At 37.0% G+C, this 23211-nt stretch overlaps 2 protein-coding genes across 4 annotated transcripts in view; one reads left to right on the forward strand and one right to left on the reverse strand.

The window, feature by feature from the left end:
- LOC121946513 (testis-expressed protein 49-like) overlaps positions 1 to 1013 on the reverse strand; it is a 6444-nt gene extending 5431 nt beyond the window's left edge. Inside the window, exon 1 of the mRNA XM_042491111.1 lies at positions 891 to 1013. Within this exon, the coding sequence (XP_042347045.1) occupies positions 891 to 981 (91 nt within the window). The 5' untranslated portion in view covers positions 982 to 1013. The remainder of the gene's footprint in view (positions 1 to 890) is intronic.
- Positions 1014 to 2889: 1876 nt separating this feature from the next.
- On the forward strand, positions 2890 to 17033 carry LOC121946659 (glucose-6-phosphate 1-dehydrogenase). 3 transcript variants are annotated; one of them, XM_042491334.1, is made up of 13 exons: positions 2890 to 2922; positions 5185 to 5309; positions 8275 to 8312; positions 8419 to 8527; positions 9984 to 10201; positions 10892 to 11050; positions 12662 to 12787; positions 13879 to 13972; positions 14456 to 14642; positions 14741 to 14976; positions 15063 to 15139; positions 16061 to 16153; positions 16239 to 17033. In XM_042491334.1, exons 1-13 carry the CDS (start codon positions 2901 to 2903, stop codon positions 16327 to 16329), a joined length of 1575 nt encoding a protein of 524 aa, XP_042347268.1. In that variant the 5' UTR covers positions 2890 to 2900; the 3' UTR covers positions 16330 to 17033. The 3 variants fall into 3 exon arrangements, with proteins under 3 accessions (XP_042347268.1, XP_042347270.1, XP_042347269.1); XM_042491336.1 differs by lacking the exon at positions 2890 to 2922 and adding an exon at positions 2955 to 3032; XM_042491335.1 differs by lacking the exon at positions 2890 to 2922 and adding an exon at positions 2965 to 3109.
- Positions 17034 to 23211: the final 6178 nt, after the last annotated feature.

The following is a 23211-nucleotide window of genomic DNA, read 5'->3' on the forward strand; positions in this document are numbered from 1 at the left end:
TTGTTTTTTCTGGAATGTAAATTAGTTTTATAATATACATTCCAGAAATATATAATATGTATATATTTTTAAAAACATTTTTATCTGTTGCTATTTGTGTTGTTATCCTTGTATTGATCTACTACTTAGAGTTTTTTATTTATTTATTTTACTTATTTTTAATATCATATGTATTTTTTTTTATGTTTTATCTATAGGTTTTTTTCCGGCCTCTGGTGNGAGTTTTTTCTTTTTATACGTTGCTTTTTTTATATACACTCTTTATTTATTTTTATGTTTTATCTATAGGTTTTTATCCGGCCTCTGGTGTTTCCTCACTTATGGTAGCATTTCTTCAGCTCCTGGTTTTAATGAGTGCTCTTATTTTAGTGCTTTAATTAATTACAAATTACAAAGTCGTGCTTGTGTATGTGTGTGTGTTAGTAGAGGTTTAATTGTATGAAGCACTTTGTGTTCCAGTTTTCTTGTATGAGAAGTGCTATACAAATTGCCTGATAAATCGATTAATTGCTTGACTTGATTGATTGATACTTGAATAGTAACTGTCTCTCTTGCAACAGAGATCTTGTGACTGCCTGATTAAATACAGTTTAATATTACAAATCACATTTCAGAAGGTTTTAAAGTCTTGTTGTTAAGGCCCACCAGTGCAACAAATAGCAACTTGATAGCTCATAGCAAACATATATGTTTACGTTAGCGCCACGTGTAGTTTACTATTATTTAAAGCATGGAGACTGTAAACGAATTAAATAAGTGTCTTGGTAGCTATTAGCAAACAAAAGGTTGTGTTTTCACCGTGAGTGTAGCTACAGTTAAGTTAAGGCTCAGATGAAATACAATCGAGAGGCGACCAGTGAGCAGCTCGGGGAAAGTCCAGCTCCTCTTACCCGGAGGATGAGACGCTTTTCCGCGATTCACTGTCATTTTGTCGCCTATTGGGTTTTGATATCCGAGGTGTGTCAGACCGAAGAAGGCCATGGCTCGGCAGAGTCAGCTTCAACACCGATAAACGAGCCTACAACCGAGACACAGAGAGAGACAGTTCGTAAATAAATCACAACTTTTGGTTCAGGTGTAACCATGGCAACAAGGCCCGCCCACTCGCGGTGTCTCGTGAGGGCAACGTAGAAAACTCATATAACAGAAATACATAGAAATTAAATAATGCAAAATTAAAGCAGCTAATTAGAGGAAAAACATTTTTTTTAAAAACCCAACAACACACATTTTATGTTTTTAATCAAAAAAGAGCTAAACTCAAGTAAGGAAGCCTACTTAAGAAAAAAATGAGGTGGTCCTACTTTTACTTGTATTTTTATTATTATTAATTTTTTTTTTTACAAGATTTTTTTTTGCGTAGAAGCCACCTGGAAGTTTACAAGTGCAGTTGAAACAATTAGTTTATTGAAAATAAATTGGCAACTTTCTTATTTGAGTCATTTTTAATGTGACAACATTTCATGGTTCTGCCTTTTGATTATTATTTTAAATTTCCTGCATTACTTACTTTAACTATCACTTGAATACATTTCCTGATTGTGCTCCAAAGAAACTATAAAGGTTTCCTTGATTTTTGTATATTCATACATCCTTGATTGTACTTGCATACTTTTCCTTTGGTAACTTCTTCAGTGTAGCACTTTAACCTATAAAAGAACATTTTTATTGTGTGGTGTTAGTGCTTTGTATAGTAATAATAATAAATGTACAGCACTTTTCAAAACAGATGTTACAAAATGCTTCACAAGACAATAAAAACAGATAAACGAAGCAAGAGTGAAAACAATGAGGTATCTCTAATATAAAAAAGTGATAAAACACAAATAGAGAGAGCAGGTGTGGGTCTTCACACAACGTGTATTGCTACATCAACTCAAACTCTGCAGCAACTCGAGTTACAACACTGTCCAAGCTGCACAGGGAAATTCATTTGCATTAATGCATCCATGGCATTTCCTCATTCTTGTAACTGTACCTCCGGGTTTGTTTAACCGAATCTGCACCTGAATGTACCTGTCGTACAGCTTAAAATGTTTCAGACAAACCCTCTGATGAACCTGTCATCACACAAGTGACAGCATCAGAAGGAAATGTGATTGTGACTGCCTGCAAATCCACTAGAGTCAGCCAAAGGTGGCTCTTTCTTTTGCTTGATAGCATCATATTTTTAAAAAATCTATCTTAATACAACTCTCACATGCCCTTATGTACATTCATACTGTTGTTCGTCCCTGCAGTTGTTCCTCCTGTTCATACTAGCTGTGAAGGAATCCCAATGCAAAAGATAAGAAATAAATCCAACGTCTTCTTTATTCGTATTTTAAAAATGTTACTAAACTAAAGCCTCTTTTATAGCCTACTTTATAGCCTTTGATAAAAACAAATAATTTTTAAAAAAGATTTAACTGTTCCGTGTTTTTCCTTCTCATTTCTTACTTTATTTCCTCGTCCACATTGTCTTTTCCATCTGTGCGGTTTTCTAAACTATTTTCACTATTTTAAATTGTTTAGTGCCTTTACACTTGTTTTATTTGTTTTATTGTAAATTTCTAAATTTCTATTTCATATTTTTTTTAATTTCTAAAATTTCTAAATTTCTATTTCATATTTTTTTAAATTTCTAAAATTTCTAAATTTCTATTTCATATTTTTTTTAATTTCTAAAATTTCTAAATTTCTATTTCATATTTCTTTTATATTTGCTACACGTTAGGCATTCTGTGGACAGCAAAGTAAGAATTTCACTGTACAGGGAAACATGTTTCCATACTGTGCATATGACAATAAACACTTTGGCGCTGCGTCTGTGAACGTGCGCGTGCGCGTGCGGATGGCGCGCACAGCTAAACCCCTCCCTCCCCGGAAGAGAGTCGGTGACGTCACATTGTTCGACAGTGATGGGAAGTCGAGCGAGCGCTGGTGAGTTTCTCCCAAACCAATAAAACCTCTGTGTTTCTTCGTTGTCACTTGAACGGGGAAGCGACGTTTGTAGGCAGGACTTTCACACACAGCCTCTACTGTTGTCTGCCGTGAGTGTGTGTGTGTGTGTGTGTGTGTGTAAACTCTGTACTCCGTCGTCGGGTTGTCTCGTCTCGTTAACGGACTCGTGAGTAGCAGCAGTTTACTAACTTAACCGTTTGTCGTGTTTAGCTAGTTTTTGTAAGCTAGGTGCTGTTTGCTAGCTGCACGGCGGTAGTTTGTTTCTTGTAAACTTGGCTTAAAGCAGTTGAAGCTAAGGGCTGATGACAGGGCGGTTTTAGTGTTAGCTAGCCCAGCATGCACTCAGCAAGGTACATAAGCTGCTGTAGCTCAGTTTTAAAGCGGCGTATCTGAGGTGTTTTACACTAAATTTTAGTAGCTAACTGTGCATCTGCAGCAAAATGTCAACTCGTGTTATCTTGATGTGTTAGCCGAACATATCCAGCTTTATCACTAGGTGCTGCAGTAACGTTTAGCCCTCTAAATACGGGGTTTAGTGGAGGATTTTACTAATATCATTATAGTTTGTTGTGGGTCAGAGCAGGTCTGGGAGCTAGTGACCATCTGACAGAAATCCACGTGCTGTCCCTCCAGAGTGTTGTTGTTTTATGTCAGGGATGGTCTGCTCATGTAACCTTGCATAAATAGTTATTAAATGTCACAGAGCTTTTCAGGGTTGTGTTGCGGATGCATCCTGTAGGCTAGGTTCAGATTGAAAATATAGAAGTCAGTTATGAAATCACTGAAAAAAAAGAAGTTCTTCCTGATTTGGCTCATTTACCACAAGAAATGAGTCACAAGGAAATCTAAGATTGTTATCTCTCTCAAATATGTTGCTGTTATCTTTGTATGTTGGATAATGGAGGAAGTAAAGGACTAGTGCCAGTGGTTTTTCCTGTTACAGCCCATTACACACTTGACATGACAACTAAAACAATAGTGCTGTGTTTTTCGGGATTTAACATGTATTTCCTACTGTTTTGAGTTTGACTTTTTCATATACACAACAATTGCAGGGAAGCAGCTGTGGCAATGATACTCTTATTCTTAACAATGTTACTACAAAATGTAAAAAAAGAGAGATACTAAATAAAAACATGAATGTGATAAGGTCAAAGATGTAAGACATAAAAGCCAAAATAGTGCAGAAGTTATATACAGGAAAGGAAATATAATATACCATATAAAAGAAGTTAAATGCTGGAATTCAAATAAAATATATTAAGAAATACAATACTGTGGTTTCAGTCATGTGCTGGTTTCCATTGAAGGGCTGCAAGTAACTATTATTTTCATTATTAATTACTCTGCCTATTTTTTCTTGATTAATTGCTTTGTCTGTAAAATGTCAGAAAAATGAATAAATTGCAACTAATTCAACTAATCATTGCAGCTCTAGATTGGTCAGTAAATTATTATTTTTTGAGCAATTGCCTGAAAAACAAAACAGGAGCAGTGTATTGTGTGTCTTATATCCACACACACAGTAAAAGAAATGGTAAAAAACTCCCAATATCCGAGAAGATGATGATGTTGGTGATGTTTGATGATGTCTTATTTTTGCATCCAGCTATCCAAAACTCATAAAAATTCAATTTACAATTTTTTAAAACAGAAGAAAACTGCAAATTATAGAACTTACTTAAAACCAGTACTTTTTTTTTGCTTGGAAAAATGACTTAAATGAGTGAGTTCTACTTAATTTTCTGAGTTGTCTATCATCTAATTGATTTGTGATTTAATAATTTAAGCACCACTCAGTTTTTATCAAATTATCATCAAAACTCCACTATGACCTTTAATAGGATGCAAATTGATTTTTATTCAACACAGAACTAAATGGAAATCAGTAAGTGCTTGAAACAGAACGGAAAATGTATCCAAAACACTAAAACATTAAAACACTCATCCAGGAAAGGTTTAGCAGAAATATAAACACAGTTTCCAGTTGTGGAACTAAAACTGTGCAGAACATTGATTTCTTCTTATTATTATTATGGTATGTGATACAGTACCTCCACCAGCCAAATGTAAAGGTGTTGTTGTGCTCACATACTATATGTTATGCAGCCCTGGAGGCATCGGCACATTCCAGTTTGATAGGATGCAAGTCTGTATTTGACTTCTTGACGGTCGGGTTAATATGTTAAAGAACATTGTTAAATGTTTATTAACAGGATTTTCTTTTTGTCTGCTTTATAGAGAAAATGACGTCAAACATCCCCCTCTCTCGCTCCGAGGTGTTCGGGGAGCTGAGGAAGGAGCTGCATGATGATAAAGCCTTCAGTCAGTCCGACGTTCACATCTTCATCATCATGGGAGCTTCGGTGAGAGCAGGGGATGGGAGTCGTAATCTAGTGACTAATATTTTTGGATTAAGGTGTAAAAATAGGGCCTGATAATGCACAGTATATTAGAGATGAAATGAAATAGCTGATGGTATGGATGATACAAAATGTATCATGTATTTCAGAAAATGGTGAAGCTTTAATGAACAACCAGGAGCTTAATAGGAGCCAGGAGCTTATAACATTTCTCTTCTTTCCCCTTTTTGGCACATTTACAGTGCAGGTCACTTAGGCAAGAATTGTTGGCTTTAATTAAGAAAGAAAGTGTGTTGAAATCTTTAAAACTACTGCAATAATTGCACATGATGTTTGTAATTTAGGAAATGTTGAAACTGATTTCAGCAAGCTTATGCAAACAAACACCTCTCAGTCATCTTAGCTTCAAAAACCTAAAGTTGAGACAGTGAAAGCCTCAAGGTTCCTCTTTGCTTATCATTTAATAGTGTGTGCCACCTCTGATCACTATTTTATCAATGTTTTGATATTAAACCAGATATTGTCTGAGATTTTTTAAGGCTGCAATACAACAGAGTGATGTAGTTTTCAGAATCTTACCAGACCATTTTTGGCAAAAAATAGAACCACTTAGTCACTAATGTTTATTTATCAAACACTGGAAGTTGTAGGTTTTCTTCCTTTGGAGCAAAAGCCAACGCCACAGCCCTTTTCCTCTGTTCAAATACATTTAGTGCAATTTGCTATTTATATGAAAATTATTGGTGTTTGATCTGATGTACTTGCCTAAACAAAATAAAAAATAATTTATTTTACTGCAAAATACATTGAATAATAATATGATCCACCCCACTAATGTAAAAAGAAATGTCCCATTTTTACCGCTTTACTATTTCCTCATACGGGTCTGGTGTCTGGTTCAGGAACTAAAACCATCTCAGGCTTTCTGAAACCTTTTTAGATTTGTTTCCTCATTTCTTTTTTTACACAATGTTTCTCTCTGTGACCTTCTCCTTTTTTACCAGGGCTTTAATCTGTCTAAATGTGTCCTTTTCTCATTCATTTGCTTCTATGATTTCAATTGGACATGCCAGGCAGTATTATAAATGACAACATTTTACAGAAACATGGTTGTATCTGGGTGGAAGTGTAACTGTTTTCGCTGCTCAAACCAAATTTAATGCAAATGATTTTTTCAAAAGAACCCTTTTCTTATCTTTTTCTGTAGTCATCATGTGATAAACAGATGGTGTCAGTTCAGTTTTTTGAACATCGATCCAGTTTTCAGTCATTCATTAGCTGTGTGCCTCTGTCTCTTGCACTGTTTGTTCTTGGGAGAAAGGAGAGTGTGGCGCTGTTGCAGATTTTTGCAGCGTCACTGACTGTCAGCGTTTTTCTTTCAGTGTGATACACAGGCCAAGCAGGGGAGGGCTGGGCTGTGTGCAGTCTCTCTCTGGTTATACTGGTTTTATAGATAAGTGTGTTTGTGTGTGTGTTGCTGCAGCTGATGGGTGTACTGCAAGCTACTTAAAAAAAAAACCTTTCAATATTTTAGTAAAAACATACAGTCACACCAAAATTTTCAAACATTTACTTAGTGCCAGAAATTCAGTAGTGATTGTGGTTCTGTTTCATGATGATATGAGATGTTTGTTCAACAGGTTTGTCCTTTGCTTGTGTTGTAGGACGTTGTACAGAGTACCAGATTAAATGAATGACCAACTTCTTAACTGAAGTGTGACATTAAAGACACATTTCTGTTCAGTTATTTATAACACACAATCTTAAACAAAGAAACAGGGTTAGAAGTTGAGTTGAACTCCCAGCTGAGGAATAGAGTCTTAAAGGGAGATGTCAGATTGTGATTTAGGCCAACAGTATCCTGTTATGGGAATTGCTTTTAATTCACTTCCAGTGTCGTTTCTTGTCTTTGTATTGATTTGAGGTTTACCACAGGTCACCTCTGATTTCTGAGCTGTCAGTCTGATGTTGGCATCCAAGTTATTTATCTAGTGCACAGTAAATGCCTTGTGTTGTCTTGAGAAATGTGTCAGACACTCAGCTGTCATAGTTAACCCTTTGAAACCTGAGCAAATATGTTTAATTTCTTTGAAAAACATGGGGAGGAGGCAGCAAGCAACTTAAAAAGACATGGCCCCAAAATTAGCAAAAAGTTACAGACAACTTACCTGAAAATAAGCACAAAAAGGGTTTTTTAAAAAAAAAAAGAAAAAAAGAAAGACAGAAAAGTGCAAAAAAAAAAACATATTTGATATATTTTATTTTAAAAAATTCTGTAACACAATTTTAAATGTAGTATTAATTAAATTATAATTAATTTTCTAATAATTCTTCCCTTTTTAAAACTTTTTTCTTTAATTTTACTTTCAGCTTTTACTGATTTCATGAATTGTGTGTTTGGGTGACATTTCTTGCCAAGTTGGTCATTGCCTTTCCCCCCAATGTTTTCAGAAATAATAAAACAAATTTTCTCAGTTTTCAAAGGGTCAGATAGCTTGTGAATGGCAGTGTGTTTGATTTAGGAGGAAATATCTGCAGAAACAGAATATAAGTATGTTTTCTTTGGTGTAAAATCAATTGAAAAGAAGAATTCTGGCATCTGGATGCAGCACAAGAAAACTGATGTCGATCCATGTTTCAAAGGGTTAAGCCACTAAGCAACAGGTTCTGCAGCATGATTCCCAGGACATTGTTTTTGTCTCCACACTGGCTGTTGCTGGTTGGCACTTGATCTCAATGGGATTACTATTAAAGTTGCACAATCTTAAATAAGCCAAAGCAGCCTACTTACCTGCTGCCAGACTGTGTGACCTGCAGCATCTTGTGTCATGGAAAATAACCACCACTCTGGTTAAGCACTGGATAAATAAGCTGAATCCAAAACACAGCGTCAGCCCTTAATAATTGTGTTTGTGACCTATAATTTCAAGGTGAAATCATATATCTGATTGTGTGTTTGCACCTGCAGGGGGATCTGGCTAAGAAGAAAATCTACCCAACTCTGTGGTGAGTGAACTTTTGACCCCGGAGAAAAGCTTTTATATCGGTAACACAGAAGATCTGAACCAAAGCTTCTGAGGACTGAACCATATGTTTCTTTGTTCCCTCCCAGGTGGTTGTTCAGAGACGGCCTCCTCCCTGAGCAGACATATTTTGTGGGCTTTGCGCGCTCTGACTTGACTGTTGAAGCCATTCGAAAAAATTGCATGCCATACCTGAAGGTAAAATTAGAGATTTATTTTTTGTTGGAGGGGAGAAAGAGATTCAGAGCAGATATTAGCAATCTAATATCATAGCATGTCTATGTAAATAAAAAACTTTTCAGTGCAAAAAATAATGCGCTGGGCCATCATCCATTCCTGCCACACATCCCCTCCGCTCCTCTTCCTTCTTCCAGTGGCTTAATCCTTAAGTGTGTTGAATCTACAGAGAATTATCAGCCTAATCTGCGGCTCCACTCGGCTTTACGGAGCTTTATAGTGAGTTTCAGCTCATTGTTTATCTGTTCAGCCTCTAACTTTACTGTTTTGGTTCACTCTTAAAGCTTTTATAGCATCGTTTTTGGCCAAAGCAGGCAGCTGTTTTCAGTATAAAAAGGTCTAAAAACCCAATAATAAGTTATCATTGTCAACTTAAAGTGTAGTGATCTGTCAGTGTTGTGTTTAGAGCTTGTTTCTGATGTCCCCAATTGGCTAAAGAATTTGTAATTGTAGGTTTACACTAACACAGAGACACACTATACCAGAAGCAAGTTGATTTTGGGCCCTGTTGCCCCCCTCCCGTCAGATATTGCTGTGGAGTGAAATATGTTAAGAGTGTTTTTCACATCCCTTGATCTGCTCAGAAGTCCATCCTGGATCAGACTTTAAATCTCAAATTTTCAATAGGTTCAATATTTACAATATCCTGGTGTGAGGGGGAACTCTAATGATTGATGGCAGTCTCAAGAGTCTCAGAGGATTTTATTAGATTCAACCCAGAATTTTCTCACCTGCGCTGTTACATTTACATACAATGTTCACATAGTCCTCATGATTACATCCAGATTTCTTTCTTTTTTCTTTGTTATTTTTTGTAAAAAGAAAACCACCAAAACATCTAGTTCTTCCTGCCTGTTGTCAGCCATGTTTGTTTACTCTGAAGATACGTTAAGATATGATCGTGAGGGATTTATGAGATTTCAGCAGGCTTCGTACGGTCACAAAGAACCTGGAAAAGTCATTGGATTTGCAGATGGCAATTTCCAGACCTGGAAAAGTTTTGTAAATATACCCTGAAAGTTTTGGAAAAGTCATGCACTTTTGATTCACAGACCTGTACGATAACACATGATGTGTTTAAAGGCCGTTGGAAATGTGAAATCAAATGATAATTTCTGTTTTTACAACTTCTGACTGTGATAAATTGTGTAATTTTTGGTGATTTTTTTGACAACAGGTTTGGAGAGATTGGTTAAATCTTTTAGTGGACCAGCTTTTAGTCAGCCTCTAGTCGGGTAATATAGTAAATCAAGTCTTTTTAGAAACACAATAAATCACTCCATTGCATGTATTTCATGTGTCGTCCAGTTATCAGTCCCAAGGCCTCCAGATGAAAACATTTTTTCACACATACACGCTGTATTTTTAAGCATCCCTATTACCACGCATGTGTAAATGTTCTCTCCGTCTGACCCAGGTGACGGAAAAAGACACAGAGCGGTTGTCAGCCTTCTTCGGCAGGAACACGTACATCAGTGGGAAATATGTAGAGGAGAGTTCCTTCTCCAAACTCAACGAACACATCCACTCTCTGCCCGGAGGAAACGAGGCAAACCGTCTCTTCTACCTGGCGTTGCCGCCCACCGTCTACCATGATGTTACCAAGAACATCAAGCTCTGCTGTATGAGCACAAAGTCAGTGCACTCACTCTTACTAAGTGCTGCTTTCTAACACTGTTTACTTGTTGTTTTGCGGGCTGTTGTACAGTGTGCTGAAGCCTCGCCCTTTTTTATGTAAAGCTTTGTTTTTTTACTGCATTTTAGTGCATACAAAGAATTTCCTTCAATTACATGTAATTAGAGATTTTACATTACGTGAGACAGAACTAATATCATGATTTAAAGGTGTGTACCTTAAATTTTTGTTAATGTTTATCAGCAGTATTTGAAGTTCGGAGACCCAGTATAAACCCAGTTACTGTGCTGTCAGTCATGTTTGTTTACTCTGAAGATACGTTAAGATATGATCGTGAGAGACTTATGAGATTTCAGCAAGCTTCGTACGGTCACGAAGATCCTGGAAAAGTCATTGGATTTGCAGATGGCAATTTCCAGGCCTGAAAAAGTTTTGTAAATATACCCTGAAAGTTTTGGAAAAGTCATGCACTTTTGATTCACAGACCTGTATGATAACACATGATGCGTTTAAAGGCCGTTGGACATGTGAAATCAAATGATAATTTCTGTTTTTACAGCTTCTCACTGTGATAAATTGTGTAATGCAGTAAAAAAAACAAAGCTTTATAAGCACAATATAAATTAAAGTGTGAAGGATTTAATATATTCCTTCTTTTTCCTCTCCATATGTGCACGTCTGTTGTGTAGAGGCTGGAACAGGGTGATCGTGGAGAAGCCTTTTGGACACGACCTTCAGAGCTCCGAAGAGCTGTCCACTCACCTCTCGTCCCTCTTCACTGAAGATCAAATTTACCGTATAGATCACTATCTGGGCAAGGAGATGGTGCAGAACCTCATGGTGCTCAGGTGAGAAAACCGTCCACAGATGAGGTTGCTGTTTTTGCCTATATTTATTTATTAAATAGGAGATTTTCATACGCTTTAAACTGGAATGATTTTTATGGTGAACATATTATAGAGGGACAAAGTCTGACTGACCTGAATTAATTTATTTATATTTAACAGTAAGGAGATACACCCACTAATAGCTTTTATAATAAGAACATCTACAACTGCAATTCCAAAAGAGTTTGGACACTATGTAAACTGTAAATTAATACAAACATTTGCAAATCCTTTTGACCCATATTCAGTTTAATACAGTGTGAAGACAAAATACACAAGCTGGCCCCCTAATATCTTGAAGATATAAAGACTGTTTGTGCTGAACAATGGGCCAAAATCCCATCTGATCATTTTGAGCGTTTTGTTTCTTTGTATAGGAAGCATCTTGAAGCTGGCCCTACAAAGAAAGGCTTCTCCAAATATTAAATAGATTTCATTCAGTGTGTTCAGTACTTTTTATCCTGTCATTCCACTTAATTTCACATATTTTGTATGAATTAAATGTCACAATTTCTTAATCTTTGTAGTTTTATCGTGTTAACACCAATGCCTGGTCTAAATTTCATGGAAAAAACATAGACAAGCAGAATACTTATTTCCCTCACTGTATGGTGAAAAAGATAAGCAAATTATTGAAATTGCGGTTGTAATAGAGTTGAATAGGTAAGATATCAGGCCATTTATGTTGGATTTTGTGGAAATACAAGCAGTAATCAGCTGGAGAATGAGCTGCACTTTAACTCCATCACCAAAACAAAAAATTACATTCCTCATTCATCCATTTGCCTCCTCATGCCTTTTTTGACCCATCCCTCATGGGATCACACGGCAACGTTATTTTATAACCATCTTCCAGTCTTACATGTAGAAAATGTAAAAAAAGACAAGAATCAAAATAAAGGATACAAAGACAAGATCAACACAAACAAAAACTAGAAAATGCATTTCCTGCGGAGTCTGCGTGTGGATGCCTCCAGCTAAAATGAATTCACAACCATTAAGTCAGTCTGCTATCTTCTTTACCGGTTTTCCTCTGTTTGATTATAACGTCCATATTCCCCTTTTTGGCACATCATATGCTTTGCCTGCTCATACGTTTCCATAAGAAGCTGCTGCTCACTCGCTGTAAACTGCACGCATTTCCTCCACGTCTGTATCACGATGATCTGTGATCGACACACGTGGTCTGCTCATGACAGCCGTGAACGCACATTTATCCAGAATACTCACACCTGGCTTGACATAATTGCACCTTCTCATTCTGGTTTGGCAAATGTGCAACGGATTAAGCCAAGTGGCACAGATGAGACTAGGTCAAGCCTCGCTTTTTCCGTTATCCTGAATGTCTAACTTCTACTTTTGTGCAACAGCCTCATTATCCCAAATTAACTGCTCCTCTATTCATCTAAAGCCTCTGTGAACATCATACGAAGGAAACACAAATTGGCCTCAAACCAAGAAATGAGCAGAACATTTATGCATGTTGTCACAAACAGCCGTGTTTTCCCGCTCTGCGTGTGCATGTGTGTGTGTGCTGCTGAGCAGAGAACAATAATGTGATGTTTATTTTAGGTTTGGGAACCGAATCTTTGGGCCAATCTGGAACAGGGACAGCGTGGCCTGCGTTGTTCTCACCTTTAAAGAACCTTTTGGCACGCAGGGACGAGGAGGCTACTTTGATGATTTTGGTATCATCCGGTGAGTGAAAAAAGAAGCTTGTCTGTGATATCAAAGTTAAATGCTTTTGTACCCGAAACTCAAGTTATATAATACTTAGAGAGCAGTAATAGTCACTTATGTACATAAAAGCTGCATGTTTAAGTTACTGTATATTGTAAAAATTCCTTTGATCAGTAGCACTTTACTTGAATACACCCCTATTTACTATCAATCGATAACAAAGCTGTTAGCGTTTTTGTAGCGTTTAGCTGCTCTTAATGTGTTTTTGATTTGATGTAGTGTGGCTTATTATCTCGCCTCTTTTAAATGCCTCGAATGCCTCCCATTTTATTGAGGCACTAGTTTGATTTGTGTTTAGATAAAACTACTCATCTATTTTCCCATCTAGAAATTTCACAAAATCAGGGTATTTTTTTTAATCATTTTTCTTGTTTGTTGGTGAGAAGTGTCAATAACAGTAGAGCGATCAAGTTTCGGCTCCAACACACAGTTAACATGGCAATTATATATTGAACGGGGTAGGAGAAAAAGATTTTGATGAAAGGAGGGAACATCATTATTGGGAGTGTATTAATCTTGCCAGTATAATTTTTTACCAAATGCATTTCCTGTAAGAAAATTATATTAGATTTCATTTGTTTGATCCTTGTCAGTTTTATTAATTTGCCCTCTTATATTCCAGCTAGAGATTTTTAACCAACGATTTGCCATGAGAATAGTATCATTTGTTGGTTATAAATGAGGATGACACGACTTAAAATATAAGAAATAGACACAAAAACAAAACACCGAGATCCCACCCCCACCCAAAAAACCCAGAAAAACCCCCAGAGAAAAGTTAACTTTGGTTACATCAAGCGCTTGATCCTCACTGTGAGGAGATCTGAGTCCTGAGCCGTTCTTTTAAAGGCTCGCTAACAAATTGAAAACCAATAGACCCTCCAAATACATCAGTTATGGAAATGTTTGACATCAGGCCTCACTATGAGGCACATTACTCTTTAGATGATGGATAGATTTTGCTAGTTTTTACACATCAAATATAATTTTAATGAACAGGACCACAGCCTGCCTGTTGTGTGAGCACCTGTTTGCTTTGTGTTGCTCAGCGATGTCATGCAGAACCACTTGCTCCAGATGCTTTGCCTGGTTGCCATGGAGAAACCAGCTTCCACCAGCTCTGATGACGTCAGGGATGAAAAGGTACAAAATCGTCTCCCGGAGAACCCGACGCTCTCACAGGGTTCCCGTGGATCCTTAAAATGTCCTTAATGGCATTTAATTAAGTAAACCAAAAATATTGCCTTAATTGATATTAAAATGTCTTAAATCAGTCTTTGAAAGATCTTAAAAATGCAAAGATGTGAAAAAGATCTACATGATTCTTTTTTTTCAATTATTATTATTATGATTATTATTATTATAATAACTCTTAAATAAAAATAAAAAAAATAACATCACCCAAAAAGTCATATTTTATGTGATTGTAAATATTAGATCTTAAATCTTGCACGCCTTAAACCATAGGAACCCTGTCTATTGTAGGAATTATTATTTTCTACTACTGAATGATTGTAATCATGGGTAATTGTACGGAAAGGTGTTGTAACAAGTCCTTAAACCCTGCTACAGATATGTTTATGTTTCTGAAGGAGGATACCTGTTCTCTGGTGTTCCCTCGTGTAGGTGAAGGTGTTGAAGTGCATCGCTCCGGTGTCCATGTCAGACGTGGTGCTGGGTCAGTATGTCGGGGATCCAGAGGGTGAGGGAGACGCCAAACTTGGTTATCTCGATGATCCCACAGTTCCTAAAGGATCAACTCAGGCCACCTTCACTGCCGCAGTAGTCTATGTGCACAACGAACGCTGGGACGGTAAATACACCGAACGCTTTACAAAACAAATCCTACTGATGTTGTGTTTCCCAGTGTTCTTTCATTATGCATCGACTTTAAAATGTTTCGCTCCTCAGGTGTTCCTTTCATCCTTCGCTGCGGAAAAGCTCTAAATGAGAGGAAAGCCGAGGTGCGGCTGCAGTTCACAGACGTCCCGGGGGATATTTTTGAAAATCAGTGTCGCAGGAATGAGTTAGTGGTGCGCGTGCAGCCCAACGAGGCCGTCTACGCCAAGATGATGAGCAAGAAACCCGGCGTCTACTTTAGCCCTGAGGAGACTGAGCTGGACCTCACCTACAAGAGTAGATACAAGGCAGGTTCAAGCTTATGAAGCATGCATTTTTCAGTGTAGAACTTTTTTAATTAAAAATGTAATAATGTAAAATTTCTTCTTTCCAGGATGTGAAGCTTCCAGACGCTTACGAGCGTCTCATCTTGGACGTCTTCTGTGGGAGTCAAATGCACTTTGTGCGCAGGTCTGTCTTTGTTTTTTCACTACTGTTGTCTCGTGTTACTACCCCCAAACTTAATCTGACAGTAAACATACCAGCTCACACTAGATGGCGACACAGTGCAGCTTTTCTTTGCCTCAGCATGAAAGAAACATGAGTTGAACAGCGTTTCAAATATTTATGTTTTCTGTGTACACGTTCTGATGCATATATCTTTTGAAATTACATGCACCAACATTTTTTGTATGCACCATTTTTTTAACCTCATAATTTGGTATATTTGTCCTTCTTTTCTGGATGTGGCTCAAACAAAATTTTAGTAATGAACCGTGACACCGAACGTTTGATTAACACCATTTTTTTTCGCATTCTTTAGTTTTTTATGATTTTTTTAACATGCTGTTCCATAAACTACTACTTTTTTGGTGTTTTTACAGCATACTATAATATGACACTCTTAAGGAAATTTTACAACAGCATACTTTACTATGACATTTTTCTATAGTTTTTTTGGCATTCAATACTCTTGACATTTTATTTTGAAGTGTACTATACTATCTTTGGCTTTTATTGTTTTTTTTACTGCATATTATACTATGACATTTTTAAATGATGTTTTTAACTGCATAATATACTTTGGCTGTTATTGGGATTTACACAGTATGATATTTTTAATTAGTATTTGTACAGCAGACTATACTATGACTTAAAAACAAAAAGTTAAAGTGAGAGTTGGCAGCCTTGCTCAACAGACTTTCTGTACCACTGTTGAACGCAGAGCCGAGAATTAGAGGCACAGCTCAAATTTTACATGCACTACTGTGTATGTGCACGTGGTGTTTCAAGTACTGTTTCACAATTTATGAATTTACATGACACTACCTCTATACTTGTTACATGACAGCTCTATTATGTCCTTCACCACATGTTAAACTGTTTCTGCAGTGATGAACTGAGGGAAGCATGGAGGATCTTCACACCTCTTCTTCATTACATAGACAGAGAAAAGCCGAAACCCATTCCTTACAAATATGGAAGGTAGGAGACATTTCACGTTCTCCTGTGTCCTCATTTTGAAGAGAGGTTTAATTCTGAGTGTTGACTGTTTCTCTTTTGTCCTCAGCCGCGGACCAACAGAAGCAGACGACCTCGCAAAGAGAGTTGGATTTCGTTATGAAGGTACTTACAAATGGGTCAACCCTCACAGACTGTAAATTGAGATGAGATGAGGGAGGAGTAGAGGTTAGGGCAGCAGGAGGGGTGCAGCGGGGTGAGAGAGCCGTGTTCCAACGCCGAAGTCGCTTTTGTGAAAGGAGGCGCTTCGGCCATGTGGATCCATCACAGTAGCAGAAGGAAGATATTATTTCTCAGGTATGGCAATCATTCCTCTGAGCCAATTTATCAGACATTCAGAAGAGAATGATAAATGTATACTGGCATCATGGACTTTAACCAGATTAGGTGGTAGTTGTTTTGTGTTTTTCATACATTGACAGCAGCTTTCCATTTGTATTTGAGAGGTGGGACCAAGTCAGTTGGAGAGAGAACAACAAAAAAAAGAAAATCTGAATCAAGATATTTTTTGAACAAAATAACTGTCTGATGAACTGGCTCCAGGACTTTATATAAAGATTGACAACATGTCCCCACTTACCCTCGCTATGCTTAAGTGAGGCTAAAATATCCGGTATACGGGCGCTGACATCATGCACTGGTGAAGTCATTCGTAGCTAGACAGTAGCGTTATCCACGGTGGGGGAGTTCCCGCCAAAACACCCGTCCGCGAATCGTGTTTTTGAAAAACAAGCACAAATATTGCCGGTCACAGATTTTAATCACAGCGGAAAATCCCCTTTTTGTAGAATTGATTTACTCATAAAAACCAAATTTAGAAAAATGATCACTTGAACAAACATCGGAGTGATGAGAACTACCTTCAGTGACAGAAACCATCTTTGGGAAAATTTTATTTGGCGTGTACTTTGAGTTTTTAGTTTGGCCGATGTCCCATTCACGAACATGGAGGGATGGGCTTTATGACCTATACTGCAGTCAGACACCAGGGGGCGATCGAGAATGAAAAGCTACACTTTGGGGGAAGCTGTCATGTCGTCCATCTTTATATACAGTCTATGGTCCCTGTCTGTGAATTAAGTCTTAATTTGTCAGGATGGTAAATGGAATAAGTGAGTTTTGAGAGCGGAGCAACAATTCAGCTCTTAACTGAGTCACGCTCACTCAGTGTAAGCTCTGTAACCAAAGACGGTAACGGAACAACAGGAATGATTGTTCACCAGCTGTCACTCTTAATATTTGTGATTGTAATACCATTATGCTTTGACTGCAGCTATTAATCACACTTAGTGGAATTTCTTTTTACAACTTGCGTGCTCTCTTTTTGCCTCCTCTTTAAGATAAATAGACTGTTTGGTTTACAAAGGGCAATGCAGGTGTTTGTTTTCTTCAAAGCTGGAATAGTCTTAAGTGTCCTTATGGACACAGAACAAGCTTATCTTGTTTTAGTAGCCTCCCTCTGAGCTTTATTCCCTTTTGTTTACATTTTTGTTTCCTGGTTTATTTAAGTTACTGATGTTCATTCCATATTTCAGAGTATTCAGACAGCAGTAGTGTCTACCACAGGTCAACATTGAATGTCTTTGTTATGACGTGCTGAATACTTGACTGCACACTCACATGTAACGCTAGCTACATTTCCACGACTTGTAATAAACTAGTTTTGCTTCTCCATTGACGTGTTGTGGTCATGCTTTGTGGTGTTTATTGCTTTTAGCTCTGAATTCACTAAATTATGTGATGATATGTGTCCACGGGGTTGTATAGTAAGTCTTAGATGTCATATTTTGAGGTATTAAGTTTTGTAGCTTGTTTTCGTTACGTATATTTGTTCAGAGATGTTGGATAATAAAGTTTGGGTAAATTTAGTTATTGTGTAGGCGTCGTGTCGTGGGATTCTGTGTAGTTGGTCCAGTCCCACATGCTAAGTGCTAGCCGCAAAGCTGCTATGAAAAGCAGACAGCAGGGCCGGATGCCTAAAACTCTGTAGATTCACAAATAAACCTGTGCGTACGCACTAAGACAGAAATACGATTTTAAAGGTACACATACACCTTTTTCCTTTTAACAGAGTTCAGTGATTGTGGAAATTGGCGCACATGTACGAGGCTCATTTCCAATCCCACATGTTGCTATGAGTGAGTGTACAAACACCCTAAACAACTATTAACATATCAGTATCTTTGCCCACTCCAACATCCATCAGACCTGTTAATGAGAGTAAATGCACAGAGATGCAATATGAGTACGTTCTCCAACAACACCATTTTTATTATTTTTAATGACACAATGACTTTTTTTAATAATATTTTCAACAACCTACTTTGCAATAAGGTTTTCTAAATTATTTTAAAATTTTGAAAAAATGGACTGAAAACAGCATAGTGTGTTGAGTAGTATAGTATGTCGAAAAAAAGGGCCAAAAACGTCATAATATAGCATGTCGAAAAAAAACCAACCAAAAACGACGTAGTATAACATGTCCATAAATGTCAAAATATGTGTGGCTATGGTGCGCACACCCTGGCAGGTGTGGTTTTGCTCTCTCTCCTTCTCTCCCCCTCCCGCTTGCTTCTCTTTCCTTATCACTAAACAGGTGGACGCAATCGTGGGAGGGATATAAGATGATGATGGCGCGGCAGGCTCTCTCTGGTACGATACAGACGGAAGCAGCAAAGCCAGCAGCAGCACCAGCACTTCAGGGAGGAGGAGGAAGGTTTCGTTTTATTTTGAGATTTTGCATATATTTGTTGTTTTAATTTGTGTCGGAGATTACTGGCAGCCCTGTTTTCAGTGATTATTTCTTCGGCTCTTTTAGTTTAGGAGGAGTTTCCTTTCGTTTCTTCTGATCTTCCTCGCGTCCGGTGTTGTGGGGTCCTCTATATGTTCGGCCTCCCTCCATGCCAGTATTTGTGTGGTGGTCGTAACATATTTGGGAGCTCGTCAAGGAGTTGTTTCCCATGTTGCCGTTTCTTTTGTAGGCTTGTCTAAATGCCAAGGCCTTGTGGCTTTTGTGTTTTTGCTCCAGTGATATAACCATGCATTTCGTTTTCTCCGGTGTGGTTATTTGCTGAGTGCAAGCTGTGTCAGTGTGGTTTTTGTTTTCTCCTCCGAGTGCAAATTGTTATTGCATAGCTTGGCACTGTTGTATTTTTTGACACTTTGAGTTGTTAGCGCTTTGTTTTTGCCAACCCGAGTCCAAATTGAGTTGTTGTAACTTCATTTTCCTATCCACATGTCGCGTAGGTTAACCAGATCATAGTAAAGTATGCCAAAAAAACCAAAAATATCCTAATGTAGCATGTCAAACCCAAGCTAAAAAACCACAGTGTTGCATCAAATCAATCAAATAGCATGCCAAGGCGTGCTATAGCATTGAATGTTGCAAAAACGGCCAAAATAACCCTCATAACGCATATTGAAAAAAGAACCAATGAAGCCATACTATAGTATGTCAAAAAATGTCAAAATATGATGTCCTAAAAACAGATGACAAAAGGTGAAAACGCAATAAAACAGCGTCCGGAGACACATCATGACATAGAATGATGTAAAAACAGCCAAAAACACCATAAATGGGCATATGAAAAAAATAGACCCAAAAACCAAGACTATAGTAAGGCAAAAATGTCAAAAATGAAACAACCCAAAAACAACTGAAAACTGTTGAAAACTGCATGACATAGCATGCCGAGACATGCCATAGCTAGGAATGATGCAAAAACGGCCACAATAAACATAATATTGCATGTCAAAAAAATTAACCATTAAGCAAGACTATAGTAAGGCAAAAAATGTAAAAAATGACATGTCCCAAAAACAGCATAAAATAGTTGAAAACTGCATGACATAGCATGCCGAACACGCCATGGCATAGAATGATGCAAAAACGGCCAAAAACACCATGATACGGCATGTCAAAAAAAATGACCTAAAAAGCAAGACTATAGTAAGGCGAAAAATGTCAAAGATGACATGTCCCAAAAACAGCTAAAAACTGTTGAAAACTGCATAAAATAGCGTGCCGAAACACGCCATGGCATAGAATGATGCAAAAAAACAAACAAAAAAAACAGAAAAAAATGGCATGTCCAAAAAATGGCATGTCAAAAAAAAGCCAAAGCAAGACTATAGTAAGGCAAAAATGTAAAAAAAAAAAATGGCATGTCCCAAAAACAGCTAGAAAACTATTGAAAACTGCATAAAATAGCGTGCCGAAACACGCCATGGCATAGAATGATGCAAAAACAGCAAAAAAACAGAATACAGCATGTCAAAAAAATGACCGAAAAAGCAAGACTATAGTAAGGCGAAAAATGTAAAAAATGACACGTCCCAAAAACAGCTTAAAAATAGTTGAAAAACTGCATAAAATAGCGTGCCGAAACACGCCATGGCATAGAATGATGCAAAAACAGCAAAAACAACAGAATACAGCATGTCAAAAAAATGACCGAAAAAAAGCAAGACTATAGTAAGGCAAAAATGTCAAAAAATGACATGTCCCAAAAACAGCTGTAAACTGTTGAAAACTGCATAAAATAGCGTGCCGAAACACGCCATGGCATAGAATGATGTAAAAAACAGCCAAAAACACCCGAATATGGCATGTCCAAAAAATTACCAAAAAAAAAAAGCAAGACTATAGTAAGGCGAAAAATGTAAAAAAATGACACGTCCCAAAAACAGCTTAAAATAGTTGAAAACTGCATAAAATAGCGTGCCGAAAACACGCCATGGCATAGAATGATGCAAAAACAGCCAAAAAACCCAAAATACGGCATGTCAAAAAAATGACCGAAAAAGCAAGACTATAGTAAGGCAAAAAATGTCAAAAAATGGCATGTCCCAAAAACAGCTGAAAAACTGTTGAAAACTGCATAAAATAGCGTGCCGAAACACGCCATGGCATAGAATGATGCAAAAACAGCAAAAAATCAACAAATACAGCATGTCAAAAAAAATGACCGAAAAAAAGCAAGACTATAGTAAGGCAAAAATGTCAAAAAATGACATGTCCCAAAAACAGCTGAAAACTGTTGAAAACTGCATAAAATAGCGTGCCGAAACACGCCATGGCATAGAATGATGTTTAAAAACAGCCAAAAACACCCATGATCCAAAAAATGCATGTCAAAAAAATGACTGAAAAAGCAAGACTATAGTAAGGCAAAAAAAAAAAAAATGACATGTCCCAAAAACAGCTAGAAAACTATTGAAAACTGCATAAAATAGCGTGAAAACACGCCATGGCATAGAATGATGTCAAAACGGCCAAAAAAACAGAAATATGGCATGTCAAAAAAAATGACCGAAAAAAAAAGCAAGACTATAGTAAGGCAAAATGTCAAAAAATGACATGTCCCAAAAACAGCTGTAAACTGTTGAAAAACTGCATAAAATAGCGTGCCGAAACACGCCATGGCATAGAATGATGTAAAAAACGCCAAAAACATCCAAAAATACGGCATGTCAAAAAAAAATGACCAAAAAAAAAAAAGCAAGACTATAGTAAGGCAAAAATGTAAAAAAAAAAATGACATGTCCCAAAAAACAGCTGAAAACTGTTGAAAACTGCATAAAATAGCGTGCCGAAACACGCCATGGCATAGAATGATGTAAAAACAGCCAAAAAAAAAAAATATGGCATGTCCAAAAAATGACTGAAAAAAAGCAAGACTATAGTAAGGCAAAAATGTAAAAAAAATGACATGTCCCAAAAACAGCTAAAAAAACTGTTGAAAACTGCATAAAATAGCGTGCCGAAAAACACACCATGGCATAGAATGATGCAAAAATGGCCAAAAAAAAAGAATATGGCATGTCAAAAAAATGACCATTAAGCAAGACTATAGTAAGGCAAAAATGTAAAAAAAATGGCATGTCCCAAAAACAGCTAGAAAACTATTGAAAAACTGCATAAAATAGCGTGCCGAAACACGCCATGGCATAGAATTTTGCAAAAATGGCCAAAAACAAAAATATGGCATGTCAAAAAAATGACCGAAAAAGCAAGACTATAGTAAGGGCAAAAATGTCAAAAAAACATGTCCCAAAAACAGCTTAAAATAGATGAAAAAACCTGCATAAAATAGCGTGCCGAAACACGCCATGGCATAGAATGATGCAAAAACAGCAAAAACACAAAATACAGCATGTCAAAAAAATGACCAAAAGAAAAAAAGCAAGACTATAGTAAGGCAAAAATGTAAAAAATGACATTTCCCAAAAACAGCTGAAAACTGCTAAAACTGCATAAAATAGCGTGCCGAAACACACCATGGCATAGAATGATGTAAAAACGGCCAAAAACAGCAAAATATGGCATGTCAAAAAAATGACCGAAAAAAAAGCAAGACTATAGTAAGGCAAAAAAAATGTCAAAAAATGACATGTCCCAAAAACAGCTTAAAACTAGTTGAAAACTGCATAAAAATAGCGTGCCGAAACACGCCATGGCATAGAATGATGCAAAAATGGCCAAAAAACAAAAGAATATGGCATGTCAAAAAAATGACCAAAAAAAAAAAAGCAAGACTATAGTAAGGCAAAAATGTCAAAAAAATGACATGTCCCAAAAACAGCTGAAAACTGTTGAAAACTGCATAAAATAGCGTGCCGAAACACGCCATGGCAACAATGATGCAAAAAATGGCCAAAAAAAAACAAAATATGGCATGTCAAAAAAATGACCAAAAAAAAAAGCAAGACTATAGTAAGGCAAAAATGTCAAAAAAAAATGGCATGTCCCAAAAAAACAGCTAGAAAACTATTGAAAAACTGCATAAAATAGCGTGCCGAAACACGCCATGGCATAGAATGATGCAAAAAAAACAGCAAAAAACACAGAATATGGCATGTCAAAAAAAATGACCGAAAAAAAAAAAAAAGCAAGACTATAGTAAGGCAAAAATGTAAAAAATGACATTCCCAAAAACAGCTTAAAAATAGTTAAAACTGCATAAAATAGCGTGCCGAAACACGCCATGGCATAGAATTTTGCAAAAAATAGCCAAAAATCC

The sequence above is a fragment of the Plectropomus leopardus genome, chromosome 8, assembly GCF_008729295.1.
Source record: "Plectropomus leopardus isolate mb chromosome 8, YSFRI_Pleo_2.0, whole genome shotgun sequence".
Taxonomy (NCBI): Eukaryota; Metazoa; Chordata; class Actinopteri; order Perciformes; family Serranidae; genus Plectropomus; species Plectropomus leopardus.